The sequence below is a fragment of the Ilyonectria robusta genome (genome assembly GCF_021365365.1).
Source record: "Ilyonectria robusta strain PMI_751 chromosome Unknown BGZ61scaffold_2, whole genome shotgun sequence".
Lineage (NCBI taxonomy): Eukaryota > Fungi > Ascomycota > Sordariomycetes > Hypocreales > Nectriaceae > Ilyonectria > Ilyonectria robusta.
This window is the reverse complement of record NW_025764436.1, coordinates 3698179-3722664: the sequence shown is the minus strand read 5'-3', so window position 1 is coordinate 3722664 and position 24486 is coordinate 3698179. Positions and strand designations below refer to the sequence as shown.

General features: G+C 56.4%; 8 protein-coding genes across 8 annotated transcripts; 6 read left to right on the top strand and 2 right to left on the bottom strand.

The window, feature by feature from the left end:
- The first annotated feature begins 50 nt into the window (after nucleotides 1-50).
- BGZ61DRAFT_381512 (class II aldolase/adducin N-terminal) lies at nucleotides 51-1238 on the top strand. The gene is made up of 3 exons (XM_046242648.1): nucleotides 51-234; nucleotides 325-569; nucleotides 653-1238. Exons 1-3 carry the CDS (start codon nucleotides 108-110, stop codon nucleotides 1208-1210), a joined length of 930 nt encoding a protein of 309 aa, XP_046111413.1. The 5' UTR covers nucleotides 51-107; the 3' UTR covers nucleotides 1211-1238.
- A 585-nt stretch (nucleotides 1239-1823) lies between these two features.
- On the bottom strand, nucleotides 1824-3314 carry BGZ61DRAFT_96555 (RTA1 like protein-domain-containing protein). The gene is made up of 4 exons (XM_046257272.1): nucleotides 3162-3314; nucleotides 2994-3093; nucleotides 2783-2929; nucleotides 1824-2729 (listed from the first exon to the last, which is right to left on the bottom strand). The coding sequence occupies exons 1-4, from the start codon at nucleotides 3178-3180 to the stop codon at nucleotides 2006-2008; spliced, it is 990 nt and encodes a 329-aa protein (XP_046111412.1). The 5' UTR covers nucleotides 3181-3314; the 3' UTR covers nucleotides 1824-2005.
- Nucleotides 3315-3803: 489 nt separating this feature from the next.
- Nucleotides 3804-5543, top strand: BGZ61DRAFT_411424 (pyridoxal phosphate-dependent transferase; the record flags this gene model as incomplete). Its single annotated transcript, XM_046243265.1, has 1 exon — nucleotides 3804-5543. The coding sequence occupies one exon, from the start codon at nucleotides 3804-3806 to the stop codon at nucleotides 5340-5342; it is 1539 nt and encodes a 512-aa protein (XP_046111411.1). The 3' UTR covers nucleotides 5343-5543.
- Nucleotides 5544-5770: 227 nt separating this feature from the next.
- Nucleotides 5771-7113, bottom strand: BGZ61DRAFT_513738 (Alpha/Beta hydrolase protein). The gene is made up of 3 exons (XM_046252184.1): nucleotides 6786-7113; nucleotides 6096-6682; nucleotides 5771-6039 (listed from the first exon to the last, which is right to left on the bottom strand). The coding sequence occupies exons 1-3, from the start codon at nucleotides 7042-7044 to the stop codon at nucleotides 5974-5976; spliced, it is 912 nt and encodes a 303-aa protein (XP_046111410.1). The 5' UTR covers nucleotides 7045-7113; the 3' UTR covers nucleotides 5771-5973.
- Nucleotides 7114-8773: 1660 nt separating this feature from the next.
- Nucleotides 8774-9715, top strand: BGZ61DRAFT_472932 (short-chain dehydrogenase/reductase; the record flags this gene model as incomplete). The annotated part of the gene is made up of 1 exon (XM_046248397.1): nucleotides 8774-9715. The coding sequence occupies one exon, from the start codon at nucleotides 8774-8776 to the stop codon at nucleotides 9713-9715; it is 942 nt and encodes a 313-aa protein (XP_046111409.1).
- Nucleotides 9716-10893: 1178 nt separating this feature from the next.
- On the top strand, nucleotides 10894-18864 carry BGZ61DRAFT_554639 (putative polyketide synthase; the record flags this gene model as incomplete). The annotated part of the gene is made up of 7 exons (XM_046255587.1): nucleotides 10894-11139; nucleotides 11267-11353; nucleotides 11401-12294; nucleotides 12376-12425; nucleotides 12480-17595; nucleotides 17642-17968; nucleotides 18040-18864. 7 exons carry the CDS (start codon nucleotides 10894-10896, stop codon nucleotides 18862-18864), a joined length of 7545 nt encoding a protein of 2514 aa, XP_046111408.1.
- A 1477-nt stretch (nucleotides 18865-20341) lies between these two features.
- BGZ61DRAFT_442257 (uncharacterized protein) lies at nucleotides 20342-20736 on the top strand. Its single transcript, XM_046244702.1, has one exon. The coding sequence runs from the start codon at nucleotides 20508-20510 to the stop codon at nucleotides 20709-20711; it is 204 nt and encodes a 67-aa protein (XP_046111407.1). The 5' UTR covers nucleotides 20342-20507; the 3' UTR covers nucleotides 20712-20736.
- Nucleotides 20737-22039: 1303 nt separating this feature from the next.
- BGZ61DRAFT_513737 (uncharacterized protein) lies at nucleotides 22040-24416 on the top strand. Its single transcript, XM_046252183.1, has 4 exons — nucleotides 22040-22407; nucleotides 22468-22953; nucleotides 23026-23675; nucleotides 23872-24416. Exons 1-4 carry the CDS (start codon nucleotides 22281-22283, stop codon nucleotides 24031-24033), a joined length of 1425 nt encoding a protein of 474 aa, XP_046111406.1. The 5' UTR covers nucleotides 22040-22280; the 3' UTR covers nucleotides 24034-24416.
- The last annotated feature ends 70 nt before the right edge of the window (nucleotides 24417-24486 follow it).

Sequence of the window (24486 nt, the reverse complement as noted above, 5' to 3'; positions counted from 1 at the left end):
GCGTGGGTTCTCGACACTGGAGAGACAGACTCTTACAGCTCAATCCATCTCCGAGCCTCTCTCCGAGCCCAGTCCCCTCCAGTCCAGTCTAAACCACGCAAGTAGCAATGAGTTCGTCGGCCACAATCACGGAGACGCAGCCCCAGAAGGAGCTCGCCAATGTGTCCTTGGTCGCGGAGGCAGAGCCAGAGTGCCAATTGGCAAACCTGAGCCATGGCCCCAACCCTCTTACAGGTGCGAATTACCCCGTCGAGCGCAGCATGAAGCAGCTGATACTTTTGCGAATTGGAACCATGTACTGACGGCTGGCTAACTGTTTGGCAGGCATTCCCACGTTCGTTTCGTTCCAGGCGCATCGCGAGCACATCATCCTGCACATGGCCGCCGTCTTCCGCAACTGGGCGCGCGTCGGCTATATCGAAGGCATCTCCGGCCACATCAGCGTGCGCGATCCCGAGTTCCCAGGCTGCATCTGGATGAACCCCATCGGAAAGCACTTTGCTCTGATGAACGCCAGCGACATGGTGTGTCTCGAGATCGCCACCGGCAGGATTGTCGGCGGCAACAAGGTGAGTGAGAGTGTGAAAGAGTCCTGTTGGAGGATGTGATGGCAAGGTGTTTCTCAGTCAAGACTCATACTCTTCGTTTCAAGGTCCGCCCCGTGAATAAGCCGGGCTTCTTTATTCACTCCGAGATGCACAAGGCCCGCCACGACGTGCACGCCATCTGCCACGCCCACACCATGGCCGGCCGGGCCTGGACCGTCTTCGGCAAGCCATTGGACATGATCACCCAGGACGTATGCGACCTGTACGACTCCATCGCCGTCATGAACGAGTACGGCGGCATCGTCGCGGCCGACGAGGAGGGCAAGCAGATCGCGCGCGCCCTGGGCCCGCGCAACAAGGCGGCCCTGCTGCTGAACCACGGCCTCATCACCGTCGGCAACACGGTGGACGAGGCGGCCTTCCTGCTGGGCCTGGTCGAGCGCAGCTGCGAGATCCAGCTCAAGGTCGAGGCCGCGTGCGCCGGCAACCCGGAGCTCAAGAAGACGCTCATCCCGGACGAGCTGTGCAAGTTCAACTTCCAGATGGCGGGCGAGAAGAACTGGCTGTATGTCGAGGCCCAGCCCGACATCGAGTACGAGATTGAGATGGCTGGGGGTGTTATCAAGACTGGACTTGAGAACATGAGGGTGGATAGTCTTTAGAGTTTCTCTTGTAAATAACAATACGAGCGGTTGATCATGATCTCCAGACCCAACCTTGCCAGTCACCGTTAAAAGCCGAGGAAAGGAGATGTAAGTAAGCTTTGGAAATGGCGTATCAAGAGGTTAGGGTGTCCTAGTACACGCATACCCAGAGGGGGGACTGGAAGCTCAACAGTAAAAAAAACCAACAATAGTATCAACAATACAGACCATATACCCAGTCCATTTAAAGATCAACAGTACACTCAGATAGAGATGATGCATATTAAAAAGATGACTCGTTCATATGATGAAAGATCAATGCAAACAACGTACACTAATCCATGCCATCCGCATCAACGCCTTCGTCCATGATTTATGACCACTTCCAACCATCCCATCGACTCAAGTCCACCCACGCCAAGCCAATAACGAGGTCCCAATCGATTTAAACCATGCCAAACAGGGGAAATTATATTAAATGATCTCAGACAGGATATGATGTTACTTTAATAAATGCTGATGCTAAGCGAGCGTGAATGATGGACGAAAAGAAAACGAGGGTGATAAGGGGACGAAAGAGAAATTTTACGATCAACGCGAAATTCTTCAGTTTGGTTGCTGAAGTGGGTGCAAGACAACTGAACCCAAGGTTCCTTTATCCATAGATGGGAAAGAGTCTCGTTCACTTGAGACGAAAGCTTGCCCGTACGACAACTTTCTCGTGTCTTCCTCCCATTTATGTCGGCGATCCTGTCCGCCGCAGTAAAGGTCCCTGATGGTCACCGCTAGAAGCCGAAAGCGGCCGAAGCTAGCTTATTTGGCAGAGGACGTGGCGGAAATGCTTGTCTCCTCCCAGAACGGCTTTTCCTTGTTCTTGCGGCCGCCGCACAAGCCGAAGGGGTCGATGGCGGTGACGACGAAGGCGCGGTCGTCGGTCCAGCCAGGACCCTCGACTTCCGTGACGCCATCCATGGAAAGGTACAGCTTGTGGTTCTGGGGCAGGTACTTGCGAGGGTGTCGGACGTTCCAGAGGAAGGTGTAGGCGATCATGGGCAGGACCTCGAAGACGTAGAAGAACCACTCGTAGCGGATGATGGGGCTGATGGAACCAATGTCGCCGGGCTTGACGGTGCGCAGAGCCTCGGCCCCGAAGTGCTCGACCGTGCGGTAGATGCAGCGGACGAAGATCAGGAATGAGGTTACATACATGGTCAGGCAGGGCGCGTTGACGCTGCCAATGTCAAGGCCACGCTTCTTGACGTGGTACTGGAACCAAGCCACGAAGCCGACAAAGATGAGGATGACGACAATCTGGATGATCAAGGAGGCCTTGAGAAGAGTCTCGCCGAGACTAGCCAGATCCGAGGGGATCTTGGGATTGATGGACCAACTCACACCGAGGGCGTTGAGGACCTCGACCACGGCGGAGATGGTGCCGAAGGTGGTCATGGTACGGCCGGGGTGGATCGGAGAGCAGTATGGGACATAATAGAGGATACGGCCCAGAATGTGGTAGTTGGCCAACTCGTAGATGGGGCTGCGAGGATTTGTCAGAGGAGCCTTCACAATGAAACGGAATCGTCTACTCACGGAGCCGTGTAGATCAGAACGGTGCTGGCCAGAAACACGTCGACATTGTCATAGTTCCAAGCGCCATAGGCACGAAGTGCGAAGCCAACCGTGAACAGCAGACTCGCAAAGGGAATCAGGGTAGTGACCTTCCAGGCCCTCAGACGACTAAAAGGAGAAACGAAAGACGTTAGCCACCGGTCGTTGAGCAACGGCGAACGAGACGTCTTACTAGCACTGCCAGATATGCCAAGCAGTCGACGCAAAGAAGGCAGCGGCACCGAAGATGGCGGCGCCCTTGTTGGGAGCGTAGAAGTAGACGCTCCCGGCGACTGCATCCCGACGAACATGTCAGCTGGCGATGGCTTCTGAGGCTGTAGGGCTGGACGGGGGGACTAACCAGGTTGGCCGTCGGACATGTTGCGAGACTGGGGTTTGCGTTTTACCCCGGGCAGGGTCTGGACAAGGAGCGAATGGAGGAGAATATTGAGTAATTTGACGGATGTGTCGGAAGCAAGCGCTGACGGCTGTTAGAGTAGACTTATGAAGGACGACGAAGCTGGTGCGGAGGGGGGTCGAGGGATCGAGGGATGGTCGAGCACATCACTAATAGCCCACGTGACGGTTCCGCTGGCCACAGCCAAGCCTGGAGGAATCCCGACATTTTCGCAAAGAGACAAGAGATGGGCTTTACGTAAATGCCAGTATTACGTGTCGAACGGGCTTGGGGTCGTCCGCTGGGCGGCGTTTCAAAGGGCCCAGGAGATGGGTTGCTTCTACGTGCCCGGGGCGCCATGCGTGTGTATGCGCGAGTGAGTCGGGTGGTATTACGATAGGGTGAGGAGGTGCCCTGTGCTGCAGCGCCCAGCGCCGTGATTAGCGGCCTGCTAGCGGAGTGGTTCCAGTGCTTCGGCCGCTGGGGATTAACGCCGCGCACCGCCAGCAGGCAGCCACTTAAGCGCTGCGACCCCCCCGAGCACAGCCCCTGCGCCGCTGTCCCGCGCTGCAAGTTTTGGGCAATAGATCGTCCGCCGCTGCAACCATGTCGCTCCCCGTGTCGTTCCCCGGGCTCAAGACCAACGGCCACACGCCGGTTCTGCGGCGCGCCGACGAGGTGGATGATCTGGTCGACGCCGTCAAGGCCCTCATCGTGCCCTACATCCGCGCCGCCGACGAGGCCGCGCCGCACAAGCTCACGGGCGGCGGCGCATATGGCACGCCCGCGAACGTGCTGGTCGACAGGATGGAGCCCGCTGCGCTGGCGGAGCGCATGAGCTTTGCGCTGCCGCTGGGCGAGGGCGCGGGGCGCGAGGGCCTGCTGGACCTGGTGCGCGGGCTGCTGCGCTACAGCGTCAATACGTGGGACCAGGGCTACCTCGACAAGCTGTGCGCCAGCACCGATGCCGTGGGCGTCGTGGCCGAGATGCTGCTCGCCGTGCTCAACACCAACTCGCACGTGTACCAGGTGTCGCCGGCGCTGACCGTCGTCGAGAAGACGACGGCGCGCACCTTTGCCTCGCTGTTTGGGCTGGTCGGGCCTCGCGCGGGTGGCATTACGTGCCAGGGCGGCAGCGCTTCCAACTTTACGTCGTTGGTGTCTGCCCGGGGTGCGCTGTATCCCGACACGCGCAGCGAGGGTAATGGGAGTTATCGCTTCGCCGTCTTCACCAGCTGCCAGGGACACTACTCGATCCAGAAGGCGGCGTTGGCGTGCGGCATGGGCGTGTCGAGCGTCGTTGCGGTGGAATCCCACCCCGACGGCCGTATGGATGTCGATGCGCTGAGAGCATCGGTCCTCCAGGCCAAAGCAGATGGCCGCACGCCGTTATATGTCAACGCCACGGCTGGAACAACCGTCTTCGGCGCATTCGACCCTCTGCCGGAGATCGCGGCCGTATGCGCCGAGTTCAACATGTGGTTCCACGTCGACGCTTCATGGGGCGGCGCCGCCATCTTCTCGCACAAGCACAAGCACAAGCTGGCCGGCTCGCACCTCGCCGACTCGCTGACCATCAACCCGCACAAGATGCTCAACGTGCCGGCGACGTGCTCGTTCCTGCTCACGCGCGACACGGCGCTGCTGCACCGCGCAAACACCCTGCCGGCCGGCTACCTGTTCCACAACGACGCGCCCGGCGACGACGTCTGGGACATGGCCGACCTGACGCTGCAGTGCGGCCGCCGCGCCGACAGCGTCAAGCTCGCCCTCTCGTGGACCTACTACGGCGCCGCGGGCTTCCGTCGCGCCGCCGACAACGCCTTCAGCACGGCTGCGCACCTGGCCAGCGTCGTCGAGGCCCATCCGGACTTTTGCCTCGTGTCGAGCAACCCGCCGCCGTGTCTGCAGGTGTGTTTCTACTACGCCCCCGGCGGCCGGATGGGCAAGAGCAAGGAGGAGAATACGCGGCGCACAAAGGACCTAGTCAAGAAGATTGCCGCGCGGGGGTTCATGATTGATTATGCCCCTGGAGACGCGGGGAGCTTTTTCAGAGTCGCTGTCAACTGGCAGACCTTGACCGACACTGTGGAGGGGATCATCGTTGCTCTTGAGCAGCTCGGGAAGGAGTCGGTTATTGTGTAGAGACATTGCAGCATCTTTTTTGTTTAGACTGGCTTGAGATTCCATCTTTTGGTTGCGTCTTCTTCTTGTTGGCGGGGGTTACTACGTGGATAGATAGACGATGCTGGCTAGAACGGTTGTTTACTATAAGATAAAGGAACTCACATGGTACATGATTATTGATCTTTGCCTTTATAGTACGAAATAGACTTGACATTTTAAGGATATGTGATATCAGGCATTTCTGTCCCGGGACATGCTGAGTTCACCAACAAAAGAAGGAAAGAAATTGTAGTCCGGTGCTACGTCTATAGCGTTGCGACAGTCGGACGGCAGTGGCCCACCCGCTAGAGGCTCATACGACGTTGCTGGTCGCCTGCTATCCGTAATTACTCGTTATTATGGCACCAGCACGAAGAGAAATTACAGCAGAAATTTGAAATGGGCTGAGTAAATTTAATCTAGTTGGGTAGGTACCTAACAACTTGCATGAAAAATCCTGCCTTCCGGGTCATCCCAAAACTCAAGCAACCTGACGCAAACAAATCCCCCAATAACGAAAAAGCATGCCACTGCTACACCATCAAATAGCTCTATAGTCTAGCTTACGGTCCGCCATATCCAACATGTAATACACAAAACGTCTACCCGTTCAGGAATCCTTTAAAGTCTCCAGAATGCTCAGGCCCTCATTCAGCTGGACCGTGAGTTTAGAAACCTGAAAAAACATATTAGCTCGACAGTCTCGTTAATCGCCGCGAACCCATTACTCACGTGCTTAAAGTCAAAAACGCCATAATGATTCGTGTCGGTATCCATGCTGGCCTTGATGAAGCTCGGATACGCGCCCTCCCAGCCCAGGAACCGCTCGTCGCGGTACAAGTCGACAAAGCACGCCTTGTCCGACGGCGTCTTTGTCTTCGCGTACCCGACGCACCGCACCAGGACGGTCGGCGGCGGCCCATCCCCCGCGGTCGCCGACTCGCCGGCGTCCTGGTGAAACCGCTGCACCTCGACGTTCCGCCACCCCTCGGTCAGCGACTTGTACAGGATGCCGCCGTCCTCAACGCGGTGCGTCTCGCCGCCCACGCGCAGGGTGACGGCGCGGCCGCCCAGCGCGGGGCCGTCCCACGGCGGGAGCTCCCAGTTCTGCAGGAGCTGGTCGCAGTTGGCGAGCGACTTGCGCACCAGTTCCGGCAGCTTGCTGAAGTCCGGGTCGGCGCCGGCGCCGGGGAACCGGTTCATGGCGACGTGGTAGGGCGAGTCGATCATCAGCATGCCCGCGACGGTAAACTTGGGCGAGGGTGTGTCGGCCAGGATGCGTGCCATGACGATGGAGAGGTAGCCGCCGAGGGACCAGCCTGCAGGTCGAGATGCGCAGTTAGTCTAGGCTCAGCTTGTCGGAGGTGCATCGGGACGGTCGCATTTCACAACCAGTCCCAAAGTAACGAGGGCTTCACTTACCGCCCAGCAGGATAGGCCCCGAGAGATCGATAGACTCAATCAGCTCGATGTAATGACGAGCCATCTCATCCATGCCGCCCTCCCATGGCGCAGCCGTAAAGAACCGCGGGTTATGGATGGCCCACACATCGCGATGCAGCTTCCCCAGGCTAAAGTAACCAAAGGTCGTGCCGCCTCCGTCGTGGATCAACACCAGCGGCGTGGGCTTGGGCGACTTGCCGGCCGGCGCGGACTGCACTCTGAGCGGGTTCTTGTCCATTGTGAAGAGTTGAATCTACGGGCAATGCTGTCTGTCTGTCTGTCTGTCTGTTTCCCGTAGCTATGTACGCTTCGAGCTGCGATTCCGCTCACGGCGATAGCATCTCGGAGGCAAAAGTAGAGGGCGCGACGAGGGGCTGCGCGGGGCTGTCGCATGCCTTCGCTCCCTCCATGGACCAGCACCGGCACCCTCGTCCAGCGCTAGGACGGAGGTGGCAGGACGTGAGATGGCAGGGCATGGCTGGAGATCCCATTGCCGGACAAGGATACGACGGGCCGGGCCACATTACGTTGATGGGGTATAAGAGGCCTGTGGGGACCGGAGCCCGGTAAGTGACGTGAGATATATCCCGTAAGAGGGTGTGGGCCAGCGATCGACCATCCTGTCGCTGGGGATCGACATCGCGCGTCCTCAACTGAACCGCCAACTACGCAAACTGCCTGAGCTCTCCTATGCCGATTTATTCTCTACATTCATGCCGCAGTTATCGTCTCAGAGCACCATCCCGGGTGACAACTGTCAAGGCGCATCTGCACATTATCAGGTGCATCGTACATGGTTCACTAGCCGTCACAATGGGTCCATCCAGCACTGTCTTACGCGAGCGCTCCAAATAACCCGATTGAGATTTCGGCCCATGCATCATTGGCTGATGCCCGTCCGTCCCTTTTTCGCAGCACTTACGCGAGCGCTCCATGCGACCCGATTGAGGTTTCGTCCAAGGCGTCATTGGCTGATGTTCCCGCTCCACTACCCGATCATCCGTGAGCGTGGTTTAGAAATACCCTGGTGTGGAGATAAAGCCATGTCGTCCGAATATTCTGACGCTAAGCCACGTTACGTTATTTGCGCCAATCCGATAAAGCTGACCCCCAGCTCAGGATGTAAGGCTGTGAGGCTGACCGTGAGACTTTGGGCGAAATTAGTATGCTGGCATGGTGTCCCATCCGTAACCCTGGTCTTAGTTGGTTGTGCTTCTCAGAACGGTTGACGACTAGCCCGCAGTGTTGGCTCAGTGGCAGTGAAGCATGGCTTTAGGGTACCAGCGATGGCGCATCGAGAGGATCATGTCTGACCAAATGTGTGTGTCCGCGCAAATAGATTCCACTTTCCAGGTGGACCGTCAAGGACACATTGCGAGCGATAGTGTTTCTTCAAGTATAATTGCTCCAATCCGTGTCATGTCTTCGCAACTGGTATTACTCATGATGGTAGCTGGGGCAAAAAGTGGGTCTATAATCATGTCGTCTACGTAGTATAGTAGACATACTGCGAGTCTCAATATCACTCCTTTCGTATCGCCGGACCATCCCACGCCCTCGGAAATTCCTCCATCGTCTCTAAATGGCATGTCCACTACCAAATATTACTAAACATATCCATCAGTCCCGCCTAGGGATTATGAGCAGGCATCAGCACCGAAAGTTAAATCCAGGTCATCCTCAATCCATCATGACACAAAGATTAACTTGCAGTAGATGCCTTACGGTTCCACATTTGCTCAGAGACTAGCGAGATACTGGTTTCATACCATAGCCAAAGGGGAATGTGTTTTGAGAAACCATTGTCGGTGGCATTTGATCAGAGAAATATGGATGGTGATACCCTGTAGTAGCGGCAGCCGTCAAGTAGAACCTACCACACTTGCATCGCCACTTCTGGTCCCACATTCTTGGCCGGAAAAGCCAGCTTAGACCTCAACGACTAGCACACCTAAGCAGTCTACACTATGGCTTCCAGTGACGATGCCTCCGTCTCCTTCAATCCCGCCACGGACATCCCCTCTCTGGAGGGAAAGGTCATCCTCGTGACGGGAGGCAACAACGGCCTGGGCAAGCAATCCGTCCTCGAGTTTGCCCGACACAACCCGGCCGCGATTTGGCTCGCGTCTCGCGATGTGAAGAAAGGCCAGGCCGCTGCGGCGGAGATCAAGAAGCAGGTGCCCGATGCGCGCATCAAGGTCCTGCAGCTTGATCTGGCGTCTTTCGAGTCTGTGAAGAAGGCCGCCAGCACCGTCTCCGCGGAGACCGATCGCCTGGACATCCTCATGCTCAACGCGGGCATCATGGCGTCGGCTGCTGGCTTGACCAAGGATGGCTACGAGATGCAATTCGGGACCAACCACATGGGCCACGCTCTCTTCGCTCAACTCCTCATGCCCGTTCTGCAGAAGACGGTCAGGAGCACCGAAAACCCCGACGTGCGCGTCGTGGTCATCTCATCTGCCGCCTATCAAGCCCGACCCGAGGGAGGCATTGAGTTCGACGGGCTCAAGACCCAGGCTGAGAGCATGCCGACCGTCGTGCGGTACGGCCAGAGCAAGCTCGCCAACATCAGCTACGCGCGCGAGCTCGCTCGGAGACACCCTGAACTCCGCGTTGTCTCGGTGCACCCAGGCCCCTCGCGGACCAATCTTGTCAGCAGCATGACTGGGTTTCCCTTTTGGCTTCGCTGCCTAGAGCGCCTGTCCAACTTCGGATACACGCCTGTTCACGAGGGCGCCAAGACCCAGCTGTGGGCGTCTGTTTCTACGGACTACACTAGCGGAGACTATGTCGAGCCTGTTGGAGTCCGTGGAAAGTTCATTTCTGAGGGGATTGTGGAAGATCTGGATCAGAAGCTGTGGGACTGGACTGAGAAGGAGTTGCGGGCACATGTTGCCTCGGTGTGAATGGTTTGGAGAGCGTCACGGTTCCTGATGTGTTTACATGGTTTTCGTATTTGTTTCTAGCCCAGTAATTTGAGCCCGTTATTCATCGGCGTGATACATGTTAAATTGTACCTGATTCGGACAGAATGTGCTTGTATATTTAAACTCAACGGGACGGCATTCCGCCATTATTTTAAATACCGAGAGATTCGGGAATCATCGATATGTCCTTACAAGACTCTGCCATGCCTAGAATAATCTGCGTAGAGCCGTTACTAAACTACATCGTACAAGAGTCCAGATTGCGCCTGGCACTGTCATGTCCCCGATGACAAGAACTCAGGATTCTCGCTAGTCACATTCCCAGCTCCTTCATCTCCTCGCTTCAGCTCCGAAGCGTATCATAAGCAACAGAACCAATGAAATACCGTATCGGAGGCCATGCGATATGACCATCATCCCTGGGCCAGGGGACTAATACAACGCTACGCTGAGCGCATGGGGGTGAACTCAGCGGGGGCGAAGCAACGCCCAATGGCAAGCTCCCCATGCCGGCGTCTGACTCCTGAGTCTGGTCTACACGAAAACGTGGGTTTTTGTGGACCAGAGGTGTAGGGGTGTAAGGCCATCGGGGAGTGCGAGGGGTTAGAATAGCTTATCACATGTGTCTGGTGTCGAATCATTCATTACCTACCACCAGAATCGCAATGCCACGAACGTGCATGTGCGAATCTTGGCTAGCCCGTAAGTAATCCTCATTACACCTTACCCAATTCGCAGCGCCTTGTAAGACGTCTAGACATGTACAGTGCAGGCTCCGGTGATTCGCTGACGCCCATATCCATCAGCGACATCCATCATCAAGCGGTTCCCATAAGCTCAGGGCCAAGAGCATTGCTGTTATCTATCAATGATTTACCAGTGATTTTCCAGTGGCACTCTAGTCCAGCCCATCCCGAGGCTGACAGCAACCAAACAAATTCATGACGCTTTTTAATTCTTGACAGCCTGGCCAACAAACCCCACTCAGACCGTCGTTTTACAGAACACAATACCTGCCACACAAACGCCAGAACTCAACCATCATATTGTACAGCCATTGGGTTTACACGCCGACACCCTTTGCCATTCGTCTTTTTATTCCCCACTCCCCACCGTCCATTCATTGATCAGCAACGCTCTGTGAGCCTTCAGTCGGCATGGGTGACGCGATTTTTAACGACAAGCCGCTAACAAACGGCTACCACGATGTGCCCGGCGCCACGGGAGACGATGGTCTCGAAGCCATCGCCATCGTGGGATTGAGTTGTAGATACCCTGGTTCATCAAACCCTCAGAAGCTATGGACCAATCTTGCGACCGGTACCTCGGCCTGGTCCAAAGGGCCGCAGAAGCGGTTCAATATGGAGGCATTCTATGATCCTAATAACAGCACTGCAAGTGTGGTAAGTTGACATTGTCCGAGTCTATGGTCTCGGTTGTTTCTCATTTATATTGGTGATGCTTCGATACATGCGCAGAGCCTTGCGCTCGCATGGAGTTGATCTATCTAAGCTAACCTGTCAATTACAGACAAACACCAACGGCGGCCACTTCCTTGACGAAGACATCGCCGCCTTTGATGCTCCATTCTTTGGCATTCATGCTGTTGAGGCCAGGGTAAGTCTACTAGCCCGTCAATCCCATGCATTTTCTCATCGTGTTAGGCCATGGACCCGCAACAACGCATGATGCTAGAGGTTGCATACGAATCTTTTGAGAATGCCGGTATGACAACGGAGCAGCTGTGGTCTTCAAATGCGGGCGTGTACGTTGGGCAGTGGACTTCAGACTACGCCGAGGTCCTCTCCCGCGATACTGAGTACCCGGCCACCTATCACGTTACTGGATCAGGCCCTGCCATTACCTCAAACAGAATATCATACCAGTTCAATCTGCAGGGTCCTAGTTTGACTGTCGACACTGGCTGCTCCTCAAGTTTGGTTGCGCTGCACTTGGCGGTGCAGAGTCTCCGGTCCAAAGAAACCGAGATGGCCTTCGTCGGCGGTGTCAACCTCCTGGCGGACCCGCAGCGTTTCACGTACCAGAGCAAGCTGAAGATGTTCTCGGTCGATGGAAAGTCCTTTGCCTTTGACCACCGCGCCAACGGCTACGGTCGAGGTGAGGGTTGCGGCGGTCTCGTGCTGAAGCCACTGTCCAAGGCGTTGCGAGATGGCGACAATGTGCGCGCCATCATCCGCAACACCGTCCTCAACCAGGACGGTCGAACCCCTGGCATCAGTGTGCCCAGCGGCGAGGCCCAGGAAAAGGCCATCCGAAAGGCCTACAAGGACGCAGGACTGGATCTCAGTGTCGACTACGTTGAGGCTCACGGTACCGGTACTGCCGTTGGTGATCCCATCGAGGTAGAGGCCATCGCCTCGGCTCTGTCCAAGGACCGCAACCCCAACAATAAACTCCCAATCGGTTCGATTAAGGGTAATATTGGCCACACCGAGAGTGCTGCCGGTGTTGCGGGCCTCATCAAGGCCGTTCTCATGCTTGAAAAGGGCTCTATCCCGCCTCAAGTCAACTTTGAGAAGCCCAACGAAAAGATTCTGGTTGATGATTGGAACTTAAAGGCAAGCCATCCATTTTCCCTCAATTCATGACTACGTTTTATAGGGCTAACCTGTCTTCAGATTAACTCCGAATTAGAGTCTCGCGCGCTTAATCGAATTTCCGTCAACAGGTATGTTCTCATTAGTCGCTTGCCCATTCCCATATCTGACTTGTGCACCTAAAGCTTCGGTTATGGCGGTACCAATGCTCACGTCATTGTCGAAAATGCGAAGCATCTTCAGCCCGCTGTGGAAACTCAGCCTGCAACCACCGTGGATGTCCAGCCCCGCGTCTTCATCATCAGCGGTGCGAGCGAGAACAGCTGCCAAAGCTTTGCGACCACCCTCGCAGAGTTCGTGTCACTGACCTCCACCTCCATCACTGACAAGCGCTGGATGGACCGGCTCGCCTACACTCTGAACAGGCGAACAAAGCACAGGCATCGCGCGATTGTTGTGGCTGAGACTCCCGAGATTCTGGTTTCAAGCCTTCAGGCCATCGCCGAGCAGCCCGTGGCTGCCAACACGGGCGACTTGAAGACCAGAATTGGCTTCGTCTTCAGCGGCCAAGGTGCTCAGTACTTTAACATGGGACGCGAGCTCATTAATGTCTGGCCTGATTTCACCTCATCCCTGAAGCGAGCTAACCGTCAGCTCGCCAAGATGGGCTGCACTTGGGATGTTCTTACTGAACTCGAGCGAGACGCCAAGGAGACCCGCCTTGACGAGCCGCGATTCGGACAGCCGCTCTCCACGGCCATCCAGCTGGCTCTGATCGATACTCTCTCTGCCCTTGGAATTGAGCCCACGGCGGTCGCTGGCCACTCCAGTGGTGAAATTGCTGCTTCGTACGCCGCTGGGTACCTCTCCTTTGAGAACGCCATGAAGGTGTCGTATCACAGAGGCCGGCTTACCAGCCAGCTTCTCGACCGCGAGACGGATTTACAGGGCGGCATGATCGCCGTTGGAGCCTCCTCCAGGGTCGTCGATGGCTACATTGCGAGCCTTCCAGACTCTGAGCGACTCACCATCGCCTGTTACAATAGTCCCTCAAGTGTGACAGTCTCTGGAGACATGCCCGCCATCCAGGAGCTGAGCAAGCTGCTAGAGGAGGAGGCTGTCTTTAACCGTGTTCTTCGTACACGGGGAGCAGCCTACCATTCTGACCAGATGCGTCGAATCGAGGATGAATACCGCGAGGCACTGGAAGGACTGGAGGTGGAGACGTCCGAGACTGGCGTCACCATGGTCTCATCCTTGACCGGATCTCCCATCGAGGATGCCCACGAGCTCAACGAGGAGTACTGGTGCAGCAACCTCGTTTCTCCCGTATACTTTGAGGACGCCCTGTGGGGTCTGTGCCAAGCCGATGATGGGTCTGCCAACGTCGACATGGTTCTGGAGATTGGCCCTCACTCGACACTCGAGGGCCCCGTGAAGCAGACCATCCAGACGTTCGAGGGAGACGCCAGCGGCGTCAAGTACGTCAACACGCTGAAGAGAAAGGTCTCGGCCTCCAAGGCCCTTCTCGGCTGCTTGGGCCATTTGTTCAGCGACGGCGTCGACTTCGACTTCCACTACGCCAACGGCGGATTCGAGGACGAGATGTTGACGCTGATGGCCGAGGCGCCGCCTTACGCTTTCGACCACGAGCAGACGTACTGGCACGAGAGCAGAGTGTCCAAGGAGTACACTCAGCGTCAGTTTCTCCCCCACGAGCTGATCGGCAACCTCTCCGCCGATGTCAACCGCCTCGAGCCTCGCTGGCGACGCATCTTGACGCTCAAGGAGCTCCCCTGGTTGCAGAACCACGTCATCCAAGGCCAATGCGTCTTCCCTGCCGCTGGCTACCTTGCCATGGCGCTCGAGGGAATGCGACGCTTCAAGAAGATGAGCGAGCCTGCCATCGAGATTGAGGGCTACACCTTCCGCAGCATCAACATCGGCAAGGCCTTGGTCATCAGCCAAGATTCAGCTGACGAGGTTTGCCTTTCTATCCGACCTGAGCCTCGGTCGGCTCGCGGCTCGTCGAGCTCTTGGATGGAGTTCCGGATCTTCACCGTTGCGTCGGGTGACAGCTGGAACGAACACTGTCGTGGTCTCATCAATGTGACGACCATTGACGGCAACGAAGCTCACAATGCCAAGGCCTCCGACCTAGCCAGCTTCCAGAGGGATGTCCAGGGGGCGATTGAGAACAGCCAGCAGAGCGTCAGCCCTCAAAAGTTTTACTACCTCAGCCGAGATATCGGCCTCGACTGGAAGTCACCTTTCGACAACGTCGTCGAACTCAAGCTCGGTGACAGTACTTCAGTCGGCAAGGTTCAGTGTCCTGATGTGGGCTCGGAAACTACCAGCCTCGGCGAGCCTAAATACGTCGTCCATCCTGGTACCCTTGATTCGGCCCTGTTCCACGGCTTGTGCTCCATCCTGCTCTTGAAGAACGGCCTCAAGTCTCCTGCTGTGCCTACCTTTATTCAGGATCTCTACATCTCGGCCAAGTATTCTGAGGTGCAGGGTTCTCAGCTCACCTGCTATTCCACAAGAAAGGAAGGCCATTTCACCTTTGACGTGGGTGTGAGCGAAGGCTCCGGAGCCAATGAACGAGTCGTGGTGCGGGCTGAGGGTGTCACTGCTACTCAGCTCCCGGGAGATGTCATCCTGTCCAGCTCTCGCGAGCTTGTCCACCAGATCCAATGGGTCACTTACACAGAGAACATGACACCAAAGCACGTCGGAGAGTTGTGCAGTTCGGTCGTCACTCGAGACTCCGTTGCGGGGCACAACAAGCATCTTGATGCACGGGTGTTGTCGCACATTCAGCGCGCAATCAAGGCCCTCCCACTAAGCCAGGTGTCCGAGGAGCACCACCGTCATTGGTACGACTGGATGCAGTCCCATGCCACTGACAAAATCGACGTCTCGAAGATGGGAACTCATGGCTTGAACCGGGATCTAGAGGGCGAAGCAGAGGCCATCAGCAGAATCGGCGACAACCTCGTTGATATCCTCAGCGGCAAGACCGAGCCTTTGGCCCTCCTACAAGATGGCGGGCTGCTCTCTTCGCTGTACTCCAACGAGCGCTGCCAGCGCTGCTACAGCCAGATGTCCGCCTACGTCAGCGAACTTGTCAAGCAGAAGCCTGGCATGAAGGTGATTGAGATTGGTGCCGGAACAGGTTCTGCTTCCGAGCCCATGCTGAAGGCCATGTGCCCTGATGGCAGGAGGCTCATCTCTCGATATGACTTTACCGATATTTCTCCCAGCTTCTTCGAGACTGTCAAGGGACGTCTCGCTGACTTTTCCGATGTTGTCAACTATCGCGTGCTGGATGTTGAGCAGGATCCCACGACTCAGGGTCTAGAGGAAGGGTCTTATGACCTTGCTATCGCTTGCAACGTCATTCATGCCACCAGTTCGATCGGCGAGTCTCTGGATCGTGTGAGAGCTCTTCTCCGCCCCGGGGGTGTCCTGCTCCTTATGGAGATCACCAAGGATGCGCTGTACTACAACTTGGTGTTCGGGTCTCTCCCAGGCTGGTGGGCCGGCGACAAGGAAGGCAGACGCATGTCGCCGCTCATTCCTGACTCGGAGTGGAACACTACGCTCACTTCGCACGGCTTCAACAAGCCCATGGCTACCTTTAAGGATTATGAAGAATCCAGCGGAGGCACGCTCAGCGTCTTCCTCGCCACCACGGCGCCAGCCTATCCCAAGTCGCTGGTTCACCAGGTGCAGGTCATTACCGACAAATCGAAGACCAGCGAGATCTCAGGCCTTGTGGACACCTTGAGCGTCTCTCTGGGTGCCCAAAACGTCTCCTCGTCGGATCTCATGGCTCCGACTACTTCTGAAGGCATCACCGTCTTCCCCCCGGAGGTTTGCGAAGCCTTCATCGAAGACGTGGATCCAAAGTCATGGGACAGCTTCAAGAACCGCCTGCTGACTTCCAAGGCCGTCCTTTTCATCACCAGGGGCGCAACTCGAGACTGCAAGCGACCGCGAGGCGCCATGCTCACCGGCTTTGCGCGCAGTTTCAGGATTGAGCACCAGGACATCCGAATGGTCAACGTTGACTTTGACCTGGATACAGATGTGGCCACTTGCCGAGAATTGGTGGCCAAGGTCCTGAAGAGCCCTTCGTTTGATCTGGAGCAGAATGACGCAGACGTGGAACACGAGTTCTCTGAGCACCAGGGTCAACTTTACGTTCCCCGCGCATTCCAAGAGAAGACGATTGGAAACCATGTCCGTGACTCCAACGGCCAGTCCAAGCCCGAGATGGCTTCGTTCGTGGACAACGATCGCACTTTGGTCGCACAGACAGAGGTCGCCGGCCTCCTCGACACTCTGCGATGGAAGGACGATGAGAATTCCGGGCCTCCTGGTCCTGATGAGATCCAGATTGAGCTTCGGGCCGCCAGTATCAACTTCAAAGACGTCCTCATCGCCGCCGGCCAGCTCGAGGGCGTCACTGAGATGCGAAACGACTGCGCCGGTATCGTGACGCACGTCGGCATCAACATGATGGACCGCTTCAGGAAGGGCGACCGCGTGTGCTGCTATTACTCCCGGTCATACACCAACCGGCCCCGCGTCCACGGTGACTGCTGTGCCGTGATCCCCGAGCGTCTCAGCTTCGAGGAGGCCGCTTCGTTGCCCATTGTGTGGGCTACAGTGTACTACTCGCTCATCCACAAGGGCCGCTTGGCCAAGGGCGAGAGCGTCCTCATCCACTCGGCCGCCGGTGCAGTCGGCCAGGCGGCGATTATCTTGGCCCAGCACATCGGCGCCGAGGTCTTCGTCACGTGCGGCAGCGCGGACAAGAGGAAGTTCCTCACAGAGACGTATGGCATCTCCGATGACCACATCTTCTCCAGCAGGACGACGGCGTTCGGCAAGGCCATCCGCGACATGACTGGCAAGGGAGGCGTCGATGTAGTCCTCAACTCCCTGGGTGGCGACGTGTTCCGCGAGTCGTGTAACACGGTTGCGCCCTACGGTCGCTTCGTCGAGATTGGCCGAAAGGAGTTCCTCGATGACATGCTGATGCCGGCCAAGTTCTTGCTCAAGAACATCACCTTCGCCTACGTGGATCTGGCGCTCCTCATTGACGACAACAAGCCTCTTGTTGGCCAATTGCTGCAAAATGTCATGGATCTCATGTCGTACGGCGCTATCCGTCCAACTTCCATCACCACCATGCCCATCTCAGAGATTGAAGCAGCGTTCCGCCACATCCAGGCAGGAAAGCACATTGGTAAGGTGATTTTGAAGGTTGAAGACGACCAGCAGGTCAAGGTACGTTCATCGTTTTTCTGTTCAGGGCAGCGCTGATATTAAGCAGATTGTACCTCCCGCGCCCGCACCCGCGCAACTCAAGCACGATGGTGCCTATCTTGTAATTGGTGGCCTGGGTGGCCTTGGAAAGGGCATTGTGCGATGGATGGGAGCTCACGGAGCCCGACGCATCATCGCAGTGTCCCGATCCGGCACCTGTGACGATGAAGCCGTGGCGGTTATCCAGGATATGCGCGGCCAAGGCATCTCTGTCGAGATCGAGCGATGCGACATTACCTCGCTTCCGGCCGTCGAGGCCCTGATCAAGAAGATCGAGCGTGGCCAGAATGCCTCGCCTATTCGCGGAGTCATTCAATCAGCCATGGTGGTCAAGGTACGTTGCGGTTATGCGGCACACCGTCGCCGTCACAATTGATCGTATTGCTAACATTACCGATCGTGCAGGATACGAGATTTGACAACATGGAGTATGATCAATGGTACGCCACCCATCGCCCCAAGACCAAGGGAACGTGGAACTTGTACACGGCACTGCCCAAGACGATTGACTTCCTCGTCATGATGTCCTCGGCCGTCGCCATCAGCGGTAACGCAGGCCAAACCAACTATGCCGGAGCCTGTACTTACCAGGACGCCCTGGCGCACTTCCTTCGCACCCAAGGGCTTCCAGCCTACTCTATCAATGTCGGTGCTGTTGCCGATAGTGGCTTTGTGGCCGAGAACCCTGAAGTTGCTGCCGCATTGCGCCGAAAGGGCTTCGGTACTATTGCCACTAAGGAAATGCTGGCTACTCTCAACTATGTGCTGGCAAACACCGCGGCCTTCCAGGTCGACGACTGTCAATGTGTCATTGGCCTCGTTCCCAAGGGTAACGAGCCTGGCCTGCGGCCGGGCGTATGGGTCAATGACAGCAAGTTTAGACACCTGTCACACCGCAACAGCGGGTCACAGGAGTCATCTGATTCCGGCGAGGTTGGCGAGACCATCAGTTCCGCGCAGACGGCAGAGGAAGCCGTCAACCTCATTTGCGAGGCCATCATCCAACAGCTTAGCAAGTTGCTTGCTACGCCTGTCAAGTACCTGTCCGAGGATCGCAGCCTGGATGACTATGGCGTTGACTCTCTTGTTGCGGTGGAGCTCAGGAACTGGATCGGCGCCTTCTTGCAGGCGAATATTCCGCTCTTGGTTCTTCGCAAGACAACCAGTGTCAGGGAATTGGGAGGTCTTGTTGCCAAGGAATCTAGATTAGTTTCTGTGAAGCCCGAGTAAGTAGAGCGGGACTTGTTGAGGGGCTACGAGACACAGAATGTATAAACGTGTGATCTATGGCGAAAGGGTTCATATGGTTTTAGTTTGATTTGATTTGAGTTAATTTAGTTTTGACATGTTTTTCGTTTGCTTTTTTCATTTCGACATAACCGCATTCTTCTCAGGAGACACACAGGTCTCACAGTCACCATTGATGTTTTTGGCTTGTTTGTATCTACAATGCTACATTACCTCCTCATGCAGTTTCGTATAAAATAGCTTCAACACCACAATTTGCCACCCACGACCATGGCGACGGTAATAATTTTGATCCGCTATATGCCTCCTTTACAGATCTAGTCTAGCTACTATGAAAAATGTGACAATAATCTCTTGGGTGGATCGTCAGAATCAAACTGGTGCCACCGCCTCGCAGCGGGCACTTCTCCTCCAATCGATCTATTCGCAGAAAAGGGGCATCTGGCGTCTCGTCCTCGCAGCGGGGTTCCTTCTCCGCTGAAGATTCGTTCGCGTAAAAGGGGCGAGGATCTGTGAAAATACCTCACCGTCGACGTGGGATGACTCCGCGGACGGCCGTCGTCACATCTTGGGTTTCCAAGGAGGCCACCGAGGTGGTGTCAACGGCTGCAACGGGGAAGTCAAGATCCCGGCCTGTCACCGAGATGGCCAAAAAGAGCAAGTGAGTAACTTGTTCAACACAAGCCGGGCGTTTAGCGGCATCTGAATAGACTGACAGATCATGATTTGCGTGGTGAGATCAACAAGACCTGGTCTCCTCCTCTCATCTTTCCGGCTTTCCTACGGAGTTAACATGGCGGGAGGATCGGCACGGCTTGGGATCAGGATGTACCACCCCAGTCACACATCGATACGTACCGACGCTCTATGCATCTTGGGGGCTTCCATTTGTCTCGTCGAACACCCTCCTGCATATTCGAACACCCTCCTGCAGCTGCTGGTCCCCGCCGTGCATCACATTCCAGGACTTCCCTGCATGTCATTCCAGGCAGGCGGAAATGTACCCTGTTCATCATGTTGAGGAGGTGCAACTGAGGGGGGGGGAGATCTTGATTCCGAGTTAGTGGAAGGATTCATCTTTATTCCTCACGCCAAGGGACGTGGATGCTTCGGTCAAAGCCGAAGTCGTCAACATTGCAGTTTCATTGAGTTTGCGGATCTGTAGCCATTGCATTTCTCGTACGAAATCGATTGGCTTTGCTAAGCACTCTAAATCTTGCTGACCGTCAGATCGTCTCCATATAGGTCCTCTCCAGTGGCTCAGGTGCCTTCATTATATCAGCTCAGCTCAGCTCAGCTCCGGATCGCGGAACGATCTGCGTTGGTGATCTAAACCTGTCAGTTACTCATTGGGCCGATTCACAACACCTCCAGCCTGTGACCTCTCGACGAGTGTCCCGCTGCCGAACCGCTTAACCATGTGCATCCCGCCCTCACCAAAGTACCGGCGGCCGCTCCTCTCCAGATTCTCTTTACTCCTCGGGCTTCTTACATAAGCGTCAGACGCTCTCGTGCCCAGATACTTGGTCTGACCTCGCTAGATGCAAGTGTCGGGCGGAACTCCCATCTCGGCCTAAGCCTATTCTCCGTGACTCTTCGGGTGTTCTGCCGGCGGCTTCGAATGCATGCTCCCGGATTCTAGAACATTTCCTCTCTACACTGCGGGCGCTTGCGTTTGGAGCTCATGCAGGCGGTGTGTGGTGGACTTCAGGAGGCAGGAACCTGACTTATCCCCTGCATTACGGCTCCCGTCATGCTTCCCGTCATGGTTGCATTGTCTTGCCGGTATTCGATGGGCCAATCGGCTAGGCTGGAGACGTTCGTTCTAGAGTTTTCCATTCATGCTCCGAAGATTCCAAAACATCGGTACGAACCAACTCGTGATGGGGTTACGGATGGCATCAGTTCTAAGCACAACCACGTGCAGTTTCGAAGACACATGCATTACAGACCTACAGTAGTGGAGACTATACTTTCTGCAGAGCACTCGGTTGCATTAAGCTTTGTGCAACATCGTAATCGTGATAAGAAGGGTCTTATTCGGACATTTGCACAGCGGCCAAAAACATCAGTGCGAACAAGACCAAACAGGCAATTAGCTCGTGGCAAAGGGCCCTAACAATTTACCTTTGCGCCTTTGAAATCACAGTGGGTCAGGAGACTGTGACGCCAAGCCGCCCCGCACGGAGGCCTACAACCGTCCGCCATTGAACTCCACACGCAACACACGCAGCAGTGAGCACACGCAAGACTCCTACTGTACGTAGTACTGCTGCTGTGCAGGGGGAGGTCAGACCCTTGAGATCGCTTCGCCTCATTTCCCCTGCTGGTTCGATGCGAGGCGTAGTACGTAGTAGAGCGCTGGGTCGGGTTTAGCTGCATGTGAGCGTTACATTCTGGCCTAAGAGACTTTTGCTACCAACAAGGGTTAGGCCCATGGCTTGAACAAGGAACTCGTATGATACGCTATGACCCTTAGCGGCACCGAGCAAGACAGATAACACAAGCCCTATGAGGTCTATGAGACGAGGCTGGTGCCATCCCACAACATCCCGGGACCGGGGTTGCACCCGCGGATAGGATTGTGGGATCTACTAGCGGACCCATCGCCTGGCGGATTCGTCCCAGCTACTACGTGCATAGTATGACCGCGTCGCGGCCAATCACAATGCCCCGGCGGCGCCAATGTCGTTGCTAACATAAGCCCGCAGACGGGCCAGCTTATGGGTTTGAATCCATCCGGAAGTAGTACGGCGAACGCCACGGCACTCGGAACTTATGATCGAGGATCGAGGATTTATCCTGCAGCGCCTCCTTCCTGCTAAGGCCAAGTGCTTAGGAGTGTTGCAGCAGCGAGGACGGTACGCTTAGTAGAACCTTACTCCGGGAGCTAGGCAACGAATAAGGAGACCCAGCAGCGACGAGGGGGGGGGCCCAGCACTAGCATCGAGGTCCCGATCCTTCTGCCTGCTACGCCTCCCTCCCTCCGTGGGGATATGAATCGCTTAGTGGACTGCAGAATACACGTGCCAGAAGCCGTGGAGCGTGCGAGTATAGTCGAGCAAGTTTGCTGGGTACCGTAGTAGGTACGGAGTCGCAGTACCGCAGTACATATCCAGGTGGTCGAGACTAGCGAGGCATACCCCTGACGACCTCCCATCAGGGTTTACCTGCCGAACCTACAGTACCACAGCACCACGCAATCCAGCAGACATATATCAAGAGTAACACGGGAGCATGCATAAGTGCGTTACCGTGTAATACCTCTTGGCCAACGATACCCGTTCGATTTACGATACCCGCCTGCATTTACGATAGCATTCTGCGAGACAATAGTTCCTGGGGTGCACACTTTCTAATACTCCCTTCCCTTGCTTTTTCCTTGAACCTCCGGGACGATGGATGCGGTGCTACGGTACTCGATATCCAACGGCAGCGACGCCGGTGCCGACCCCAGCTGGGCCGACATAAACGATCCTAAAGAAAAGAAAAAGGTCCAGAACAGGATCGCACAAAGAAGCTATCGTGCGTCGCGTTTTCCGTCTGCAATTGGCTCGGGCAGCTGCATCTAACCACCGTGACTAGGCCAGCGCATGAAGGCACGGCTGGAGAAGCTCCAAGCCAAAGTCAACTACCACGAGCAGATGAATCTCGACAATACCCCCCGAGACGACGACGTGCAAAATAGACAAGCGCAACAGCAAGAACAACAACAGCAACAACAACAACAACAACCACACCAGCTCCAGGGCAACCCAGAACCATACCACCCCGTCACATTAGAGTCGTTGACGCCAGAGTCACCGGGCAAGCACTCGATGCAACCGCAGGTGCTGCAATCCACATTTTACGACCACGCAACAGAAAAGGGCAACAAACCCATATACATGCAGCCCCAGCTCATGGACGACACACAGCAATTACCGCCGAACCGCGCCATGAGCGACCCCAACAAGGCGTGCGACAAGCTCCCCATAGACTACATGCGGCTCCCGAAGCAGCAGATGGCGGACAAGCTCCCGGCGACAACGCTCGCCGACCACAGTCCGCAGGACGACGGCGCGCGAATGAGTACGTAACTGCAGATGACCTCACATTCTCACATTCAACATTTCGAGAACCACAGACTGATGGGGGGCGCAGACGGAGCAGTTGACCGCCACCAGCTCTACACGCCAGAGCCGAATGACGTCATGGCCTTCAACCACCCGTTCGACATGTGGTCGTTTGAGATGCTCCCACAGACGCGGCGGCAGCCCCAACAGCCGGCGCTAGGAGGCGAACTACCACCGCACGTCGGCGGCGGCGGCAGCAGCAACGGCCTGGCGATGGATTCGTCCCTGACGGACCTGTCGTCGGTGTCGCCCGCGCCGTCGGCCAAGCAGGGCCTGGACGAGCGGCTGGAGTACGTGCTGAGCTGCACGCGGGCGGCGGGCTTCGAGAGCTTCGACGCGCTGGTGACGGCCTACTACAACGGCAACTTCGAGGACTCGTCGCCGCTGGCCATCGAGCAGCGGTTGAGCCGCAACCGGGGGCTGCCTAGCGTCGTCGCCGACGTGTTTCGCGACGCGCGCCGCTGGAGCGACTGGGAGCGCCGCGGCTTCGACGAGGAGCTGCTCAAGACGACCGAGAGCATGCTCGTGTCCGAGGGCGAGGACAGCCGGAGTTCCCTGGAGAGCGTCCTGAGCATGCTGTCGGCACCGCAGAACGGAAGCGGCGGCGGGGACGGCTCCGGCACCTCGGCGAGCCAGGCGCAGGCCACCCTGGCGATGAAGAAGGTGATGCAGAACGAGGTAAGGCCGATTCCCGAATTCCCCATTGCCCAGTCCCCAGTTCGCAATGCCCAGTCCCCAGTTCCCAGTCCCCTTCCCCACCAGCACTGCGCGCGCAACCGCCAGAATCCAGGGCGGTGAATGGGCGGGCCGTAAAAAGAGCCAAGACGAGACGACCAGAACGCTGACCAGGGGCTCCCCTTTTTTTCCCAAACAGTTACCAAACCTCTGGGCGCTGATGATGGCCTTCTCGGCCGAGCACAGGGATGTGTGGCAGCGCAACCGATCCAACACGGTGCTCGCCGCGATCCTGCTGCTGCGATACCCGGGCCGCATCCCCAACGACCAGCTGCTCAAGCTAGTGAGCGGGTGCCTTTGAAGTGGGGGAGAGGGATGGATGGAGATGGAGGGGTTCGTTGTACAATACGGGGAGGGGCTTTGAACCAGGGGTCTTTGGAACCTGGGACCCTTTGATCGGGTCACGACTCCATTTGGTCAGTGACAGTTCAGTTAGTCTGTCTGTCTGTCACTGACAAGTTTGCCGTGAAGCGGCGTGGGCAGTTTGCCAGCGTGCCAGCGTGCCAGCGTGTGCCAGCGGGCAACTGCCGCGGCATCTCTGCTAGCCTCAACTTCGCAACTCGCTAGTGGCAGTTGTGCAGTCTGAAACAATCTACTTGCCGGGGGATTTGGGTTTGGAGATGGGCTTCGTTATCGCACTCTCATTGGCCTCATTTCGGCTTCCCCACTGCCGCTCTACATGGGGAGGGGGGGGGGGATCCGTCGTTCCCAGGCAGGCACCGAAATACATACATACATACATACCAATATACCA

Bases quoted from the DNA above. Each gene is read 5' to 3' on its own strand.
- BGZ61DRAFT_381512 (XM_046242648.1), top strand. From the start codon at position 108: ATGAGTTCGTCGGCCACAATCACGGAGACGCAGCCCCAGAAGGAGCTC. The intron at 235-324 runs GTGCGAATTACC...ACTGTTTGGCAG, and splicing joins TGGCCCCAACCCTCTTACAG to GCATTCCCACGTTCGTTTCG. The intron at 570-652 runs GTGAGTGAGAGT...CTTCGTTTCAAG, and splicing joins GGATTGTCGGCGGCAACAAG to GTCCGCCCCGTGAATAAGCC.
- BGZ61DRAFT_96555 (XM_046257272.1), bottom strand. The intron at 2,930-2,993 runs GTAAGACGTCTC...TTCTCCTTTTAG, and splicing joins TGGCATATCTGGCAGTGCTA to TCGTCTGAGGGCCTGGAAGG. The intron at 2,730-2,782 runs GTGAGTAGACGA...AAATCCTCGCAG, and splicing joins GTTCTGATCTACACGGCTCC to CCCCATCTACGAGTTGGCCA.
- BGZ61DRAFT_513738 (XM_046252184.1), bottom strand. From the start codon at position 7,044: ATGGACAAGAACCCGCTCAGAGTGCAGTCCGCGCCGGCCGGCAAGTCG. The intron at 6,683-6,785 runs GTAAGTGAAGCC...CTCGACCTGCAG, and splicing joins GGGGCCTATCCTGCTGGGCG to GCTGGTCCCTCGGCGGCTAC. The intron at 6,040-6,095 runs GTGAGTAATGGG...ATGTTTTTTCAG, and splicing joins GCGTTTTTGACTTTAAGCAC to GTTTCTAAACTCACGGTCCA.
- BGZ61DRAFT_442257 (XM_046244702.1), top strand. From the start codon at position 20,508: ATGCTCCCGGATTCTAGAACATTTCCTCTCTACACTGCGGGCGCTTGC.
- BGZ61DRAFT_513737 (XM_046252183.1), top strand. From the start codon at position 22,281: ATGGATGCGGTGCTACGGTACTCGATATCCAACGGCAGCGACGCCGGT. The intron at 22,408-22,467 runs GTGCGTCGCGTT...CACCGTGACTAG, and splicing joins GATCGCACAAAGAAGCTATC to GCCAGCGCATGAAGGCACGG. The intron at 22,954-23,025 runs GTACGTAACTGC...TGGGGGGCGCAG, and splicing joins GGACGACGGCGCGCGAATGA to ACGGAGCAGTTGACCGCCAC.